Source organism: Conger conger, chromosome 1 (genome assembly GCF_963514075.1).
Source record: "Conger conger chromosome 1, fConCon1.1, whole genome shotgun sequence".
NCBI classification, from domain to species: Eukaryota; Metazoa; Chordata; class Actinopteri; order Anguilliformes; family Congridae; genus Conger; species Conger conger.
The window spans coordinates 77,039,913-77,056,918 of record NC_083760.1 but is presented as its reverse complement, the minus strand read 5'-3'; the positions used below and the strand labels follow the sequence as shown (position 1 = coordinate 77,056,918).

The 17,006-nt window shown below is 44.5% G+C and overlaps 1 protein-coding gene across 7 annotated transcripts in view; it reads right to left on the bottom strand.

The window, feature by feature from the left end:
- Window positions 1-13,517, bottom strand: part of LOC133123879 (CUGBP Elav-like family member 3) — a 33,671-nt gene extending 20,154 nt beyond the window's left edge. For 6 of the 7 annotated variants that reach the window (XR_009708263.1, XM_061234573.1, XM_061234591.1 and 3 more), the window contains exons 1-3: window positions 12,681-13,517; window positions 12,061-12,287; window positions 8,065-8,147 (exon numbers count right to left, since the gene is read on the bottom strand). Coding sequence is in view for 5 of the 7 variants with exons in the window: in XM_061234573.1 (XP_061090557.1) it covers window positions 8,065-8,147; window positions 12,061-12,205 (228 nt within the window). In the remaining 2 variants the exon portion in view is untranslated. Of the gene's footprint in view, window positions 1-8,064; window positions 8,148-9,244; window positions 9,300-12,060; window positions 12,288-12,680 lie in introns of those variants that run through there. The other variant, XM_061234617.1, reaches the window with a different exon arrangement.
- Between the last annotated feature and the right edge of the window lie 3,489 nt (window positions 13,518-17,006).

Genomic DNA, 17,006 nt, shown 5'->3' with positions numbered 1-17,006 from the left:
TTTTCCTGTCTCTCTTTGAAAACAACAGATATACACTCACGAGCACTTTATTAGGTATTTATTAGACTTGTTTTTTAGACTTCTACTGCTGTAGCCTATCCACTTAGAGTTATGATGCGTTGTGTGTTCAAAGATGCTCTTTTGCATGCCACTGTTGTAATGCGTGGTTATTTGCAATACTGTCACCTTCCTGTCAGCTTTGACCAGTCTGGCCCTTCAAATCTCTAATTAACGTTTCTGAAACGTAGCCGTTTCTGTCGGCAGAACTGCTCACTGGATTTTTCTAGAGACTAGTGTGTGTGAAAATCCCAGGAGATCAGCGGTTTCTGAAATACTCAAACCACACTGTCTGCCACCAACAATCATTCCACGGTCAAAATCACTTTTCCCCATTCTGATGGTTGATGTGAAAATTAACTGAAGCTCCTGACCCGTATCTACATGATTGTATGCATTGCACTGATCGGCTGATTAGACAATTACATGCATAAGTAGGTGTAATAAAGTTTTTTAAAAATCCTAATAAAGTGCTCAGTGAGTGTACATGTTTTATTTATTGAATCAACAATTCTCAGCCCCCCAAAGTAACATTGCTGCCCCGTTTCCCTCCCGTCTCGTTGAGGCCCAGCACACATCAGCACATCAGCCCGGCCACTGACTCAGCACACCGAGCACATCAGAAACTATTATTACCAGCGGTCCATTTGAGGGAGTATTAATGGGCAAAGATTCCACAATAACACAATGACAATCTCAGTCCTCTGCCCCCCCCCCCCCATCCCCTTCCATTTCACACTGTGTTAGTCATTGCATCGCGCGGGTTACCTAGCAACCTAGCATCTCTTGTCCCTCCCGTCTCTTGGCAACAAGGCCTGCGATTAGAGCGAGCCTCCCATCCCCCCCTCCACATCCCTCGTTCTCCCCTTTTCCCTCTCCACACCTGAGAGGCCTGCCTCCCTCCTCTTTTATTCTCTTCGTTTCATGACTGCCAGCCCTTCACTTTGTCTACGGATCCACGGATTCTTTTACCTCAACAGTCGACAGACTATGAACGCCTACACAGTTACAAGGACCGGCCCTGTGCATTCTCTGGCTTACATCATACAGTATATGTTTATGTTCGCATGAATTTGGATTTGTTCACTCTCTGGCCTTTAGTGGTTAAGTCTTCTATGTCACCTTTCCTAATATAAGGCAGGGAGCAAGCAAGAAATAATTATTAAAAGAATATGTGCATTTGTCTGTTTATCTAATTCAGATTTTAATACTTGGCCTTTAATTTGTGGTGATAATAATGTCATAGATTTGTACCCTCACACTAACCCATTTTACATTGACAAACACTTCATACCAAACACGAATGGTTGTGTTGTTTAAAATCGCCAAGTCAAAAAAGTAAAACCCCGAATCGTCTGAGGAACCACAAGCACGACTTTAATCACACGCGGGTTTCCCGAGACACAGAGAGACAAAGAACTACGTCTCCGTCTGAGGCCTGAGCTCTACTAAGCTGTGCTATCTAAAGCACAACTTCTTGGTAAAGTGAATGAGGCGAGGTTAGCATTAGCATCACCCGAGGAGGGAGGGTCGCCCCCCCTGTCTCAGGACATAAAGGCGCAGCTATTGTATGGAGCAGCCCTCTGCCCCGCTCAATACACGGCTCCACTGCAGAGACACAACCAGCGGCAGCTGGATGCACACATTCCGGAAAGATAAAGAGGGGGATGAACGTTCTTTTTTTTTAAATTGGAAAACATTCAAGCAATTTCCAGTGACCTTTACGAGGGAGATGGGAGCTCAACATCGGCGATGAGACATAATTACAGCCACACATTTAGACTGGAATTAGAAAGTCATTGTGAGAAGCATATCGCATCAGCACACATTAATGATGCCAAGCATGACCTCCGAGTCAGAGCAACAGTGTGTTGTTTAGCTCAATACTGGAGCTGAAATCTCACTAATGTATTAGTTAGGGTGAACACTGAACAGATACCTTGGAGGACTGTATGCATACTGCAATGAGAACCTACAATAATGGCAATTAATTAATAAATCTAATATGTTCTAAGGAGAAACAAGGGCTGACCCAGGACATCTGATTCTGATCATAGAATGAAGGACGAGAAGGTCAATATGGTCATATATACAGGTATGTTCATCATCATCATCATCATCAGTACAAGTTGCATCAACATCATCTAAACTCACTGAGCACTTTATTAGGAACCCCTGTACACCTTCTTATTCATGCGATTATCTAATCAGCCAATCGTGTGGCAGCAGTGCAATGCATAATATCACGCAGATACAGGTCAGGAGCTTCAGTTAATGTTCACATCAACCATCAGAATGGGGAAACAATGCGATCTCAGTGATCTCAGTGATTTTGACTGTGGCTTCATTACTGGTGCCAGACAGGGTAGTTTGAGTATCTCAGAAACTGCTGATCTCACAGGATTTTCACACACAACAGACTCTACAGTTTGAAGAGAATATAAAACAAAAAACATCCAGTGAGCAGCAGTTCTGCGGGCAGAAATGCCTTGTTAACGAGAGAGGTCCGAGGAGAATAGCAAGACTAGTCAAAGCTGACAGGAAGGTGACAGTAATGCAAATAAGCACACATTACAACAGTGGTAAGCAGGAGAGCATCTCTGAACACACAACGTGTCAAACCTCTAAGTAGATAGGCTACAACAGCAGAAAACCTGGCCAGTCTAAAAAAATAAATCTAATATATACCTAATAAAGTGCTCACTGAGTATATGTTTTCAATGGTTTGAAGAAGTTCCTCTTTGCCAGGTTTAGTCTTTGGTTCAGTTACCCTTAATTAACAACCAGAGTTTTACTCAATATGGAGATACAGATTGTTACTGCCAGACCCTGTCCTGTAAAGACCGGTTCAGTCAAACCAAATCATTTACTACAAATCCCAGCAGTATCCAGCATGGTTTGAGTCAGTTTAATCAGCAGGAATCCCCTGACTCCCTCCAACAGATGTCTCTATTTAAATTGACAGACGTCCACCCTGCCCCCCCCCTCTCTGCCCCGCAACTCATTATGTTAAACTTTTGTTCAGGTCCTCATCCCTCCCTTCCCCCGGGGCCGGCCGGCATCTCCCTCTCTCCATTCATCCCTCTCTCCCATGTTCATTCATTCATTTTCTCGCTGCTTCACACGATGCATTGATCCCCTTCTTCCGCAAATACACAATCTTCATTGCGATATATTTTTCATTTACTGTACTGCACACACAAACACACTCATTACACTGCAATCACATTGCAGTCTTATCAAAACCAACTTGCAAAAGTGGAGAACTTCAGTGTTAGTCTCTGGAATACAAAAAAAATTACACAGCTATACCTGTAATGGTGGTATTTTAAAAGGAAATTCAGAAAGAACTACATACATGCACGCACGCACGCACACGCACACATACACACACATACACATACGCGCGCACACACACACACACACACAGACTTGTATACTCTGATGACATTAAGAGCAAAGATTTAGACTGTATGCACTTGTCGGAATAAGAAATATCAGGGGAGAGAATGTTTTTTCCATACTGCTTGTATGGAGCTGAAGCCAATGCTTTTGTTTTGTGAGGAGGCCAGTCTTTATGTGGGCTTAATTAGACTCCGTTCCCGAATGAGATATACATCTACTCTCTCACGCACTGTGGCTGACTCTACACCTGTCTCTCCCCTCCCCCGACACACACACAGATATAAATACAGCAGGGGAGAGGGAGGGGGCCACATGCACAGCTTATCAGGCACAAAGAGAGGGAGCAGGGGAGTGTGTGTGTGTGTGTGTGTGTGACAGAGAGAGAGAGAGATAGAGGAAAAGAGGGTGTTGAGTGTGTGTGTGGGTGTGAGAGAGAGAGAGGGAGAGATAGAGGAAAAGAGGGTGTTGAGTGTGTGTGTGGGTGTGAGAGAGAGAGAGGGAGAGATAGAGGAAAAGAGGGTGTTGAGTGTGTGTGTGTGAGAGAGAGAGAGATAGAGGAAAAGAGGGTGTTGAGTGTGTGTGTGTGTGTGTGTGTGTGTGTGTGAGAGAGAGGGAGAGATAGAGGAAAAGAGGGTGTTGAGTGTGTGTGTGTGAGAGAGAGAGAGAGAGGGAGAGATAGAGGAAAAGAGGGTGTTGAGTGTGTGTGTGTGTGAGAGAGAGAGGGAGAGATAGCGGAAAAGAGGGTGTTGAGTGTGTGTGTGTGTGTGAGAGAGAGGGAGAAATAGAGAAAAAGAAGGTGTTGAGTGTATGTGTGAGAGAGAGAGGGAGAGAGGGAGAGAGGAAAAGAGAGTGTTGAGTGTGTGTGTGAGAGAGAGAGGGAAAGAGAGAGAGAGAGAAAGTCAGAGAGAGAGAGTGTTGAATGTGTGTGAGAGAAAGAGGGAGAGAAAGCAGGGGAAGAGATGGAGAGGGACAGAGAGAGAGAGAAAGAGAGTGTTGAGTGTGTGAGAGAGAGAGATAGAGGGAGAGAGAGAGGAGGAGAAAGATGGAGAGGGAGGGAGAGAAAGAGAGTGAAAGAGAGTGTGTGTGAGAGAGCGAGAGAAAGAAGGAGAGAGAGCAGGGGGGCTAGATGAGAGGGAGAGAGAGAGAGGGAAAGAGAGAGTGTTGAATGTGTGTGAGAGCGTGGATATTTCAGCTCACAGCAGAAAGTGGTGAGATATTGCAAAATTTTCACAGCCAAAGAAAGTGGAACATTAGCCACCAGGGGCACTGTGGTGATGATTGTTTCTCATTTCTGAAGATTATAAACAATTCTCCAAAGATGTAAGGCCACAATGTTCAAACACAGCTGGAAAGCAAAGAGACTATCCAAGCAGAAAAAAGAAAAAAACTCTTCTTTCTAATACTGCATGTTTAGTTTCTTTTACAGACCAGAGAGCTTAAAGCAAACAGCCTCTCGCAAACAGAAACCCAACCAACTGACCAGTAAGCGCAAAAACATTTTCATATTTTTACAATATTTTTTAATCATCACCAAACCACACCTGTGCAAAATAAGTCCAGATCACACTTACTTTTTTTCAACAGAGAATATATTTCACAGCTAATTTTTAAGCGACTAATGTTAGGAGCTGTGCTATTCTCTATGGTTGAGTATGAAACAAGGATTTTTAAGGTGGGGGATGGTCCCTGCTCTCATTGATACAATCTTCTGTTTGTGTGAACAGCTGCTTTTAGCAGCAACATGAAAACTCACTCTGAATGAGATGAAACTACTACAATTTAACCGGAGTTGGAGGAAGATATGCAACAGGACAGCGAGACTGGGAGAGAGAGGGAGAGAGAGAGGAGGTGAAATGAAAGAGATGAGAAAGGAGATAGAGGTACTGAGACAAAAAGAATAAGATGACAGAGATGTAAGGAGACATATAAACATGGAGATGAGACTGATTGAAGAAGAGACTGTACTTGTATAAGGCACCCAGTTTGAAACAGACTCCCAGTGTATGACTGGCAGAATGTGACTGGATGGGACTCTCTCACTCTAGCCCTGCTGCTACAGGGCCTGATTCTGAGAGAGAGAGGTCTCTCACTTTAGCCCTGCTGCTATAGGGCCTGATTCTGAGAGAGAGAGGTCTCTCACTCTAGCCCTGCTGCTATAGGGCCTGACTCTGGGAGAGAGAGGTCTCTCACTCTAGCCCTGCTGCTACAGGGCCTGACTCTGGGAGAGAGAGGTCTCTCACTCTAGCCCTGCTGCTATAGGGCCTGACTCTGGGAGAGAGAGGTCTCTCACTCTAGCCCTGCTGCTACAGGGCCTGACTCTGGGAGAGAGAGGTCTCTCACTCTAGCCCTGCTGCTTCAGGGCCTGACTCTGGGAGAGAGAGGTCTCTCACTCTAGCCCTGCTGCTTCAGGGCCTGATGGGTATAAACAGCTCTGGGAACACCCACGCTCTGCTGGGTCCAGTAAAGCACAGCGGAATTGAAATTGAATTGAGAGAGAGATTGGGGGAGATAAAGAGAAAGAGATGGAGAGGAGGAGGAGGAGGAGGGGGGGCATTGCACAGAGCCAGTTGTTTACTTGGCTTTTCAATTTTTTGTCATTTTTCTGCCCTCCACAATCTCTCTCCCTCCCTCCCTCCCCCTCTCTCTATCTCTCTCTCTTTCCCTCTCGTGCTCTTTCAGCTGAAATTAAACACACGGCCAAGCGGCAAACAGATAAGGCCATCTGTTCACCTCTTGCTCCTCACTCTCACTCTCTCTCTCTCTCTCTCTCTCTCTCACTGTTTACACTTCCCTACCATCCCTCTCCCTCTCCCTCTCCCTCTCTCACTCTGTACTCTCTCCCTCTCCCTCTCTCACTCTGTACTCTCTCCCTCTCCCTCTCTCACTCTGTACTCTCTCACTCTGTACTCTCTCCCTCTCCCTCTCTCACTCTGTACTCTCTCCCTCTCCCTCTCTCACTCTGTACTCTCTCCCTCTCACTGTCATTTCCCCCATCTTCCTCAGTCGATCAGACCAGATCAAAGTAATTAACCCCAGTCTGGTCGTGCGTGTGTACCAGTCCAGATTACCCCTCCCGATCTCAGCCCTAGACCAATCGGTGAGAGTCGTGCTGATGAGTGACACCCGACGGCCTTCCCATTCAGGTCCGCGGTGTTTATGACTGCGTAATGCGGCCGTAATTGCTTCCCCCAGACAGTAATGGAGCCCATCATTACGGGCGGAGCTCAAAGTCTCGCCGTTAATTAGAAGCGGCCTCGGTCCGTCCCGTTCCCTCACCTCCACCCAAACGCCGGGGATGAGACTCGCCAGTGAACAACTGGCCTGAAAAACTAATCACACGCCTTTACAAGTGGAGAGAAAGAACGGAGGAGGGGGAGGGGGGAGAAGGGGACGGTCAGGAGGTTAGCTAATCAAGTGGCTGGAAATGAGAATTGGAGGAAGGGGGAAGCAGGCGGCGGACTGAAGGAGAGGGGGCCTGGGATAAAGGGGATCTGAAATGAGAATCTGCAGGGTGGGAGAACGGGGGGTAGTTTACAGAGGGCTTTGGAAATTGCGTTTTGATGAGGAGGAGGGGGGCGCGGGAGGAAAGGGCTAACGAAGCAGAGGGTTATGGGATACGTAATAAGGCACTTGTGAAACGGGAATCTCAGAGACGGCTGCGAGAGGTCGAGTGGCGGAATAACTAATGAGCGCAAACGAGCGAGACGAAACTCTGATTTCCACGGGAAGAGGGGGGGAAAAGGAGGGAGAGAGGGCCCGGAGGAGGAGAGAGGGAGGAGGGCGGAGAGGGGAGGTGTGGAGGGACTGAAAAGACAAAGTACAGAAACAGAGAGAGAGGCGAATAAAAACCCGACGGGCTGATTGTCCACGAAAAGTCAGACTAGTGTCGGGCTATTAATGGGATTAATGTGCAAATGAAGCCCCTGGCTTCGCTCCCTCCCTGCAGACCTTATCCTGGCTCTGGCGCTCTCCCTCCCGTGCTATTCCCTGAGAAACATTCTGTCCTGCAGGTCAGCAGCACTAATAAAGCACTGGGCAGGAGGAAGAGGCAGAGGTAGATAGAGAAGGTGAAAGGGTGAACGAGAGAGGGAGCCAGTGCCAGGACGACAGAGAGGAGAGGAGAGGCAGACTGACAGAGGGAGAAACCCCTCCCCCCCCCCCCCCCCCCATCCGTCCGTTTTCACACCGCTCTATTAATTACCCCACGCCGGTGTCCGTGATGTAACCGGTACAGGAGGAGCGCGTAACGTCCGTTCTGCAAAGGGCCCGGCCCGGCCCCCTCTCTCGTCTGGGCCACATTCTGAGAAAGGCTTGGCAGCGCTTCCGGCGTGTTATGCCAACAGCGCTGGCTGTGAATGCGGTCGGGAGTGGAGGTCAGACAGGAGAGAGGGGCGGGGGGGGGGGGTGGGGGGCCAGGGAGTACAGTCGAGTACGTGGCGGAGGCTGGCAGCGGTGCGGAGAGGGGGAGAGAGAGAACGGAGTGATAGATGGCGGTAGTAAAAAAAAAACGGTGAAGCCGGGGCCCACTGCAGTGAGGAGGCGCGCGGTGTGGAACGCCCAGCTCCCTCGGAGCGTGGCGCCGCGGTTACGGCGAGCACTCACCCCCGGCAGGGTCTTCTGCTCATGCAGGGCGCTCTGGGCCTTCAGGGCGGACTCCCGGGCACAGTACGTCAGGAAGGCGCATCCTGTGGGGACAGAGCACAGACAGGCCACCTCAGGGCACTTTCTGCACACTCAAAACAAACACACACCCTCAGAAATAAAGAGACAGTGGAGGTACTTTTTTCTTCATATTTCCCAAATGTACCCTGACAATACAGTGTTCTCTTTGGGTACAAATCAGTACGATTCCCAAGCAAAAGATGTACAAATTAATTATATATTGCTGGCTAGGGGTACAATTTTATGTACCTATTAGGTACTGCCCCAAGCCGCTGACAAGCGTTTATACCTTTTTGTACCTTTATTTCTGAGAGTGCACTGTATGCTAGAAACATACTACATGCTCATTTTACGTCACAGTTAGTATACTAAGTACGCATAGCATGCGCTTTTGAACAAGGCCTCTGACTCATTCCGTCAAACTCAGAGACCACACTCCATTTTGCCTTCTTCTGAACACAGGCAGAAGGACACACAGACAGTCAACCAGCCGGACAGACAGAGACATGGTGGGCAGACATGCACAGAGACACAAAACGCACAGAAGAGATGCACTCATGCAGCGTTTTGGCCAAATACAGACACAGAAAACATCATACACTTTCGCTTTCAGCCTCATTCGCTCTCCCTCTCCCACCATGACAGTTATCACCAGTTACAAGTATACATTTCCAACGAAAAACTTGAAAATCGTACAATCATGATCACTGATATTTCTATAGCCACTTCTAAAAAAAGAGAAGTACTTTGACTACAATAACCACAAGAAGGCTAACTAATACAGAAAGGCATGGCACAGGCACAGTATAGTACGGTACGGTACGCTATAGCACGGTACAATACACACTGCACAGCACAGCGCAGTACAGCCGAGAGCACTGCAGTGTAACACAGTAAGACACTCTATAGGAGGCTGTAGAGCCAGGTGGACATATAGGGTGAAGTACGGCACAGTGCAGCACAGCCCAACAGTGTGCCACTGCGCTCCAGCCCAACTCCAGTGCCAAAGGACAAGGCAGCTGGAGAAGAGAGGAACACACTGTACACATGAGCTGTACTCTCTCTCTCTCTCGCTCTCTCTCTCTCTTTCTCGCTCTCTCGCTCTCTCTGTACGCTGTACCTGTGTGTGTAGGTGGACCGGCTCATGATCGCTGTTCCTACACCTGTCACGACCACTAAGACAACAGGTAGGAGTTAATGTACAAGGGTCTGACGCTGTGTACACGTACAAAAATGTCCCACTTTCATATACGTACTCTATATGAAACTGGGACACACCCGCGAAGCAGTGAATCTCAATAACACACCGGTCCACATGAACCAGTGATGTGTCAAGAGGCCTCACTCAAAATGTGACAGAACCACAAGCATACACAGGCACATCCCGACGGTTAAATACAGCACAGCCCAGCGGTTAAATACAGCACAGCCCAGCGGTTAAAAACAACACAGCCCAGCGGTTAAAAACAGTACAGCCCATCGACTGAATTCAGCACAGCCTGGCGGTTAAATGCAGCACAGCCCATCGACTGAATTCAGCACAGCCTGGCGGTTAAATACAGCACAGACCAGTGGATAAATACAGCACAGCCTGGCGGTTAAATACAGCACAGCCCAGCGGATAAATACACCACAGCCCAGTGGATAAATACAGCACAGCCCAGTGGATAAATACAGCACAGCCCAGCGGATAAATACACCACAGCCCAGTGGATAAATACAGCACAGCCCAGCGGATAAATACACCACAGGCCGGTGGATAAATACATCACAGCCTGCCGGTTAAATACAGCACAGCCCTGTGGTTAAATGCAGCACAGCCCAGTGGATAAATGCAGCACAGCCCAGTGGATAAATGCAGCACAGCCCAGTGGATAAATACAGCACAGCCCAGTGGATAAATACAGCACAGCCTGGCAGTTAAATGCAGCACAGCCTGAGGGTTAAATGCAGCACAGCCTGAGGGTTAAATGCAGCACAGCCCAGCGGTTAAATGCAGCACAGCCTGAGGGTTAAATGCAGCACAGCCCAGCGGTTAAATGCAGCACAGCCTGAGGGTTAAATGCAGCACAGCCTGAGGGTTAAATGCAGCACAGCCTGAGGGTTAAATGCAGCACAGCCTGAGGGTTAAATGCAGCACAGCCCAGTGGTTAAATGCAGTCTCAAGCTGTAACCTTTCCCACCGCAACACTTCAATATTACCCCATTTATTTGATAATAAGACACCCAGGAGGATTACCCAGGAAGATTTACAGCCAATGCTCAAAGTTTTGCATTTAATTAAAGAATCGAGACTCAAGGGTACAACAGCAGCCAGTCCAACTTCACTTTCACTTCAGACCCAAAGAGCCAGTTCAAATGAATTTACCCCGATTCCCTTGCAATGTTTACCGGAGGCCATTATGATAACACACATTGCCACATGTATGCACACACGCATACGTGGCATTTTTTCATTTAACAGATTACATTTTGTTTCATTTTCTGTTATTAATACTATGACCCAGCAAGTGCGCTTCTGATCCACAGATGAAAGAGTCTGGAGGGGATATGGTGCTTTGTGCAACGACAATAAGCACCAATCAGCCAATCAAAGGCATCCAGCAGGACACAGCCACACATGCACAAGGTCCCCATCTTGAGCCACTCTCCTCTGCATTATGAAGAGCATGCATTCATGAGGAGGGTTTATCCCTGTGTGTCTCATACAAAGGATCCTCAGCCACTGAAGATGAGAGATTGCTCTTGCTCCAAATCTCCACAAAGGCTTACTGCTCCATTATATTGATTGAACACCTGCGACCCATTGTGCCTAATCTCAGGTAAAGGGCAGCTTTACCCCAACACACAAGAGTAAGAGAGAACATATGTTTTGGGGACCATTTCAGGACTACCACCCAGGGTGGGTGCGACATTGCCCTCTTTCGCCAGGTTCTGGGACACGGTTGTGACTCGGTTTAAACAACAGGTGATAGGAATACAGTTTTTGATGCTGTAGGTGTTTAACCTCCAAAGGGGAATGGCAAAATGCCCTCAAGTTTGGCTTTGGGTTGTAGTATTGTATCGTATCTGTTACAGGACCACAGGGTGTATGAGATCTATGTGGATAGTGGAGTGGCCATTTTCTTCCTTAAATGCAGATTATGAACTGTGGCACACCGAGGGATTCTAGGCCTTCCCAGCATGCTTGGTGTGTACAATATGCACGTCCCTCATTCCCTCACGAGCAGATAGATAAGAGGTCAAAAGAAAAAGACAGCAATGGATGCCAGTGCCAGTGCAATCGGGAGATAGCTACAACCGTGCTGAAAACTGAGAACGAGAGATTGAAAGAGGACAGTCCTTAAAATTCTCGTGTCTGTAGGACAATTGTTTATACGTGCCTCTTTCTTTCAATCAATCGCCCACTTTCTTTCTCTTTCCTCCTTAAAGAGGACATTCGTCATATTTTGATAGTACTGGCACTCATCTGTTCTGATCCAGAGCAGCCTGTCCGGTACACAGCCCACGTGAATACATGCAATCACGCCCAGGCTGACATGCTATGTTCCAGTGAATAGCAGTTACAAAGTGATGTGTTAATAAACTGTATGCCTCGCGTATGCCAAGCAGTTTCTCCCACTATCTGTTGTTATCATTTCTATTCGATATAAAGCCTAAATGTGCGTTGGCGGAAGAATGAATACAAATGAATACACAACAAACAGAGACGACCCAACGCGCACGCACACATTTAACACTAACAACGCTGTATGCTCTCCATGCTTCTTATAGGCGTATATATCATACTCTACTTTCTTCTTTATCTTTCAGATACACTGTTTACGTGTTCTTGTTGTGTGTCCGTCATTATACGTGCTTTAGACTGCTGATATTTGTGTTTTATCTGCTTGGTTCTGTAAAAGATGTACTGTAAGTGGAGAGCGGTTCTGTTACCTTTGTGCATTCCAGTATATTTGTCCTTTATCACCGTCAGCTCATAGATCTTCCCGAACTGCTCGAAGATGGGTTTCAGGTCCTTTTCTTCCAGATTCCGAGGAATCTGCCCGATAAACAGTTTAATAGCGTCGGCCTCCTTCATTGAGACGGTACGGGGAGAGCGACCGACGCGCCCCGGGGATCGACACTAGACCGCTGCACGGGGAGTGACGAGGACTCGGGGACTGCGGGAGAGGATGGAGGGCGAGAGGGGAAAAAGCCAGATATTTTAATCAGGCGGTGGAGATAGGCACAATGTACGAGGAGAGGAAATGGGGGCAACCCAAAGGATGGGGAGAAATAGGGGAGTGACAAAAACGTAGCTATTGCAATGTTTTCATGATATTGTACTGAATCAATGTTATAAAATAAATTCTAAAAATTGTTTCTTGTATTGCACTGATGTGCTTCAATGTAAAAACGTTACAGGTAAATATGAATATTAGGATATTATAAGAATAAGCGATGACATGAGTGTCACTAGTAATAACAACAATTATGCAAATATGAATAACCAATTCATAAACCAGTTCTGATTATGAACAGTTGTTTCTATTAAATAAAATATAATGCATTACCTTCTATTTGCGATAGTCTTCAATGCTCTTCTTCAACAGGAAATTATTAATGCAAACCAACAGTAACAGTGTTTCTGTAGGTTTCCTTTGTTTAACCAGCTGTAGGTGTAGAGGGACCGTAGCCTATGTCAATGTATGGCGCTTCTCTTTGTCCGGTTAGGTTAACGTTACAACTACATACATATGTAGAAATGGTACGTTTGAAGGATCACATATGCTAATACCAGATAACAAATTGCACAAATTTGAGAAGAAAATTGGAAACAAATATGTTTGTCCCAATACCGAAAATTTGGCGTTGGTTATATATTGTCTTTGTCTTTCCTTTATTCGTGTACTATTTGTCGTTTCTTCTTTATGTTTCTCCTGTTCTTCAGTCAAGGACCTACTGGCTTTTGTGCTTCTTACTCCCAGTTTAAATTGGTTATACTGCTGGAACCGTGGCCTTCCCGTTATTTTTTTCTTGGCAAGAGATCATCCGAGCCCGATAAAAATTCGTGCCGACTCTCTCCTTCTTCGATATGTGTCTGTCACTCTTCTCGCAGTCGTGCGTTTCTCTCGTAAATCTCCTGGGTCACTCTTTCCACCCTCCAGACAGGCTACTGTTGATTCAACTTGATTTTTTTTTACATTAAATATTTGCGTGACTTAGTGTCACCGTGGCTTACTATTATTATTGCAGCCCAACAATATTGTTTATGTTTTCTTCTATCGGCGTACTCTTTACTGCTGAGTAATTAATAATCGCAATTATTGTTATTATAGTAAGTACTGTTATCGTTCTTTTTCTCCCGCGCGACCCTCTTTTTCAATCCTCCGTTTTTGACGTCGTCTGCCGGTGTCTCCCTCTGTATCTATTCCGTCCTCTCCCTTGAGCTCTGACAAGGCTGTGATGTAACAGGCAGGAATCGTCAGCAACTTACCATCGTAAAGCTGCCACGAAACAAATATTTTATTTACTGATTTTGCTTTTAGAAACTGCATGATAACTCACGGGTTTGTTTTGATTGCAGCAAACATGGTGATTAGTAGGCTACGCTATTAACATATTTATGTTTATTTACATGTATTGTTGTAGTGAATTAGAGCGGTCCGTATTGACATTGGCCTTTTGAGTACGGCTCGTTGTAACGGGGTAGGATGATAACGGTTCTTAAACTAGTCTGCGTAGCTGCGTTAAAATCCTTCTGTTTGTAACGGTTTGTTTAAACAACATTCCCTTGAAACGTTTGGGCAGGTGCAATTTGTTTGGATCCTACTGTGTAAAACTAAGATATTATCCGTTTTCGAAGACTGGAGGACACTAGGAGACAGTGCCTGACATTCTGGCCCGCAGAGCCGCCTATTGTTCTCGCCGCGAGCTCTGACCGTGGTGCTGAAAGCTGTACATACATAATACGTACACATGCTCTAGATCAGGACTGTTGCCACACTGGGTGCTGACTTCCAAATAAAAGGTCACACATATGTATTGACTTAGTGAATGAAAATATACAGTGTTTGTACACTACCTCCACAACCCCGCCCAAACACACACACGCACACACACACCCATTGCACGTGAAAATCATTCCATAAGCAAACACAATATTACCAAACATGAAGAGTCCTCATGCTATAAATACTAAGCTCTTGTGGGGGAAATTCATTGTGTAAATAAAAATAATAATAATAATAATAATAATAATAATAATAATAATAATAGTAATAGTAATAATAATTAGCTTAATATAAAAATTTCCTTAAAATAGTATTTCGTTACCATATCACCATAGTATTTTATCGTTAACAATGCGGTACAATCTCATCCAACAGTTAAACCTGTATGTCAACGTGCGTCGTGAATTACTGATTGATGTGGTTTTATCCATGGTGCTGAAACCTGCCGCTTCACATTTTCAGATACCACGTCCCTCTCTCTATTTTTCGCACTACGGACTCTCGGTGTTCACAGTAATTTGCTTTGAAAGGTCGCCATCTGCCTCCCACAGTCAATGCCCCATGACCCCCTCCCTCTAACCTCTGTACAGAAGCACATAGCACACGCGCCCATACGTGCTGATATGTTCACCGTGTTATTACCAGATTCCTAGCGTGCGCACTGGAACTGTAAGAACTCATCGCACCTCACGTTCGCGTGAGTGAACACGGATTCTAATCTTTAGGTTATTTTCGGCTGCTTATGTTTTCAGTTGAAATAACAACATTGTTGCAAGACAGTGCCCCCTCGCGAGAAAACCGAGGATTGCATCGACCATGCAGCTCTCCGAAATACGTCTCCTACTACTTATAATTCGTATTGTCCGGTTATAACATTTCAATAATTCACAATCTTGCCAACGTCATTAAATCTGTAATAATACAGCAATCCATCTTTAGATTACTTGGAGCTGTATACCTCATTTCCACATTTCCTCATTACCTCGGTTACTCGTTACAAGAATAGATTTACAAAATGATTAAAGCACTTACTGTATGGCCAAACTCCTGAGCACTCCAATCGCTAAATTAGGGACTCCTCAGGTCTTTGCCTCAGGTCTTCAAATAAATTATTATTATTATTATGGATTATTTATGAGCCATTTAATAACAAAAGGTGACCACACTTTCCTTTAGTTCGTGTTTCATCACTTGCATTTGCTTTAAGTCCCTTTTAAGTGACACTGGCCAAGCTTTTTATTCTTTGTTTGAACACCTTAATTTAACTGACTCATCAAAATTTCATGAATTAATTTTTACAAGACCTGTTCTCTCCATCTGTGTGTTCTCCAATTTGGAAAGTGCTGTTAATACCATGTAAGAAATGTACACTGAAAAAAAGCTGGATGTACATTTGTACATCAATTTGCACCTATATATTTTTCCTTTTCAAATTAACCTGAAATCAATCAAGAAAACCTAAAAAAACATAGGTGTAGCAAATTTATGTAATACACTTAAAACTTGTTTTCATTGTAATTCATAAAATACATTTGCTATTTACAACTTACATTTTGATGAAACAAAACCATGCAAACATTCCACTAAGCACTTTTTATCCACATTTAAATTTTTATTTCAAATTAAGCTCCGTGATAGCATTTTTCATACAGTTTTAACTATGCCTTTTACAAACAAAAATCCACAAAATAGTTCATAATCAAAAAACCCATCTTAAAATTCTTCCAAAATAGTAACAAGTGTATTTCGCTACAGCGCCTTTGAAGAAAAAATAAATTACTTATTTTTATAAGATAAATTACTATCCATTTCATTTTTTATGATAAAAGTATTGTTTCTACTAAAAGCACAAAAACTCAACAAAAAAAACATTTAGGCACACGAATGTTCATGCACACATACACACACACACACACACACACACACACACACACACACAGGCAGAGACACATGCACAATGATGCAAGGAATCAACTTAAAAAGAAACTTCAATCAATTACCATGTCTCCCATGTCTTAGCTTAACTGGACTGCTAAATACAACATGACTGATACTCATCAATAAATAGCCAGAGTTAGTGAGGCCTGTTATAAACTTTCTTCAATTGAGCCTTTCTGTTTTTGGTTTGCTGTGTGTGTGTGTGTGTGTGTGTGTGCGCGTGCGTGTGTGGGTGTGCACATACAATAGTACAATTCCTTTTGTTTTCAACAAGTGTTCCCCTCATAAGATTTGTGATATTTTACTTATTTGAGTGATAGTGCATGTTATACAATATTTCATGAAAGGTTGCTTTGGTGTGTTTGTAACATCTTTGTGTAAGCTATTGCATATTTTATGACTGATTTATGTATGTTTGGTTGTCGCATAATGAATATCTATATCCAAAAGTAATGCATGGTTATGCTGAGAGGTCCCCTCTACTGATAATCACACACAGTAATAGATTACAATGTGCTATTCAAATATAGGTACTTTGTGCTATATATGAACTCTTCTATACTGTAACAGCTTTTATATATTAATAAAACATTAATACATAGTGACATAAAGGATATAATATACTGTATATCTGCAATGCTATTCTACAGGTATTTAGGAAAACATTATAAAAATATACAATATGGTCTGAGAAATATATACATCACAAAAGACGTGTGTGTGCATTTGGATGTGTGCACATATGTATGCGTATGTCGATGAGTGAGTAAAAAAGGAGAGTACAGTACAGTACAGTAACAATGACATTAAGCTGTCTACACAACGTGAATACACAACATTCATTATAGTAGTAAAAATAAGCATATGGAATTATAGGAAATACTGTATTGACAGGGAGATTGGCATCTTATTGCAGCATTTTGGCCCTCCATGTATCTATTTGCGAAA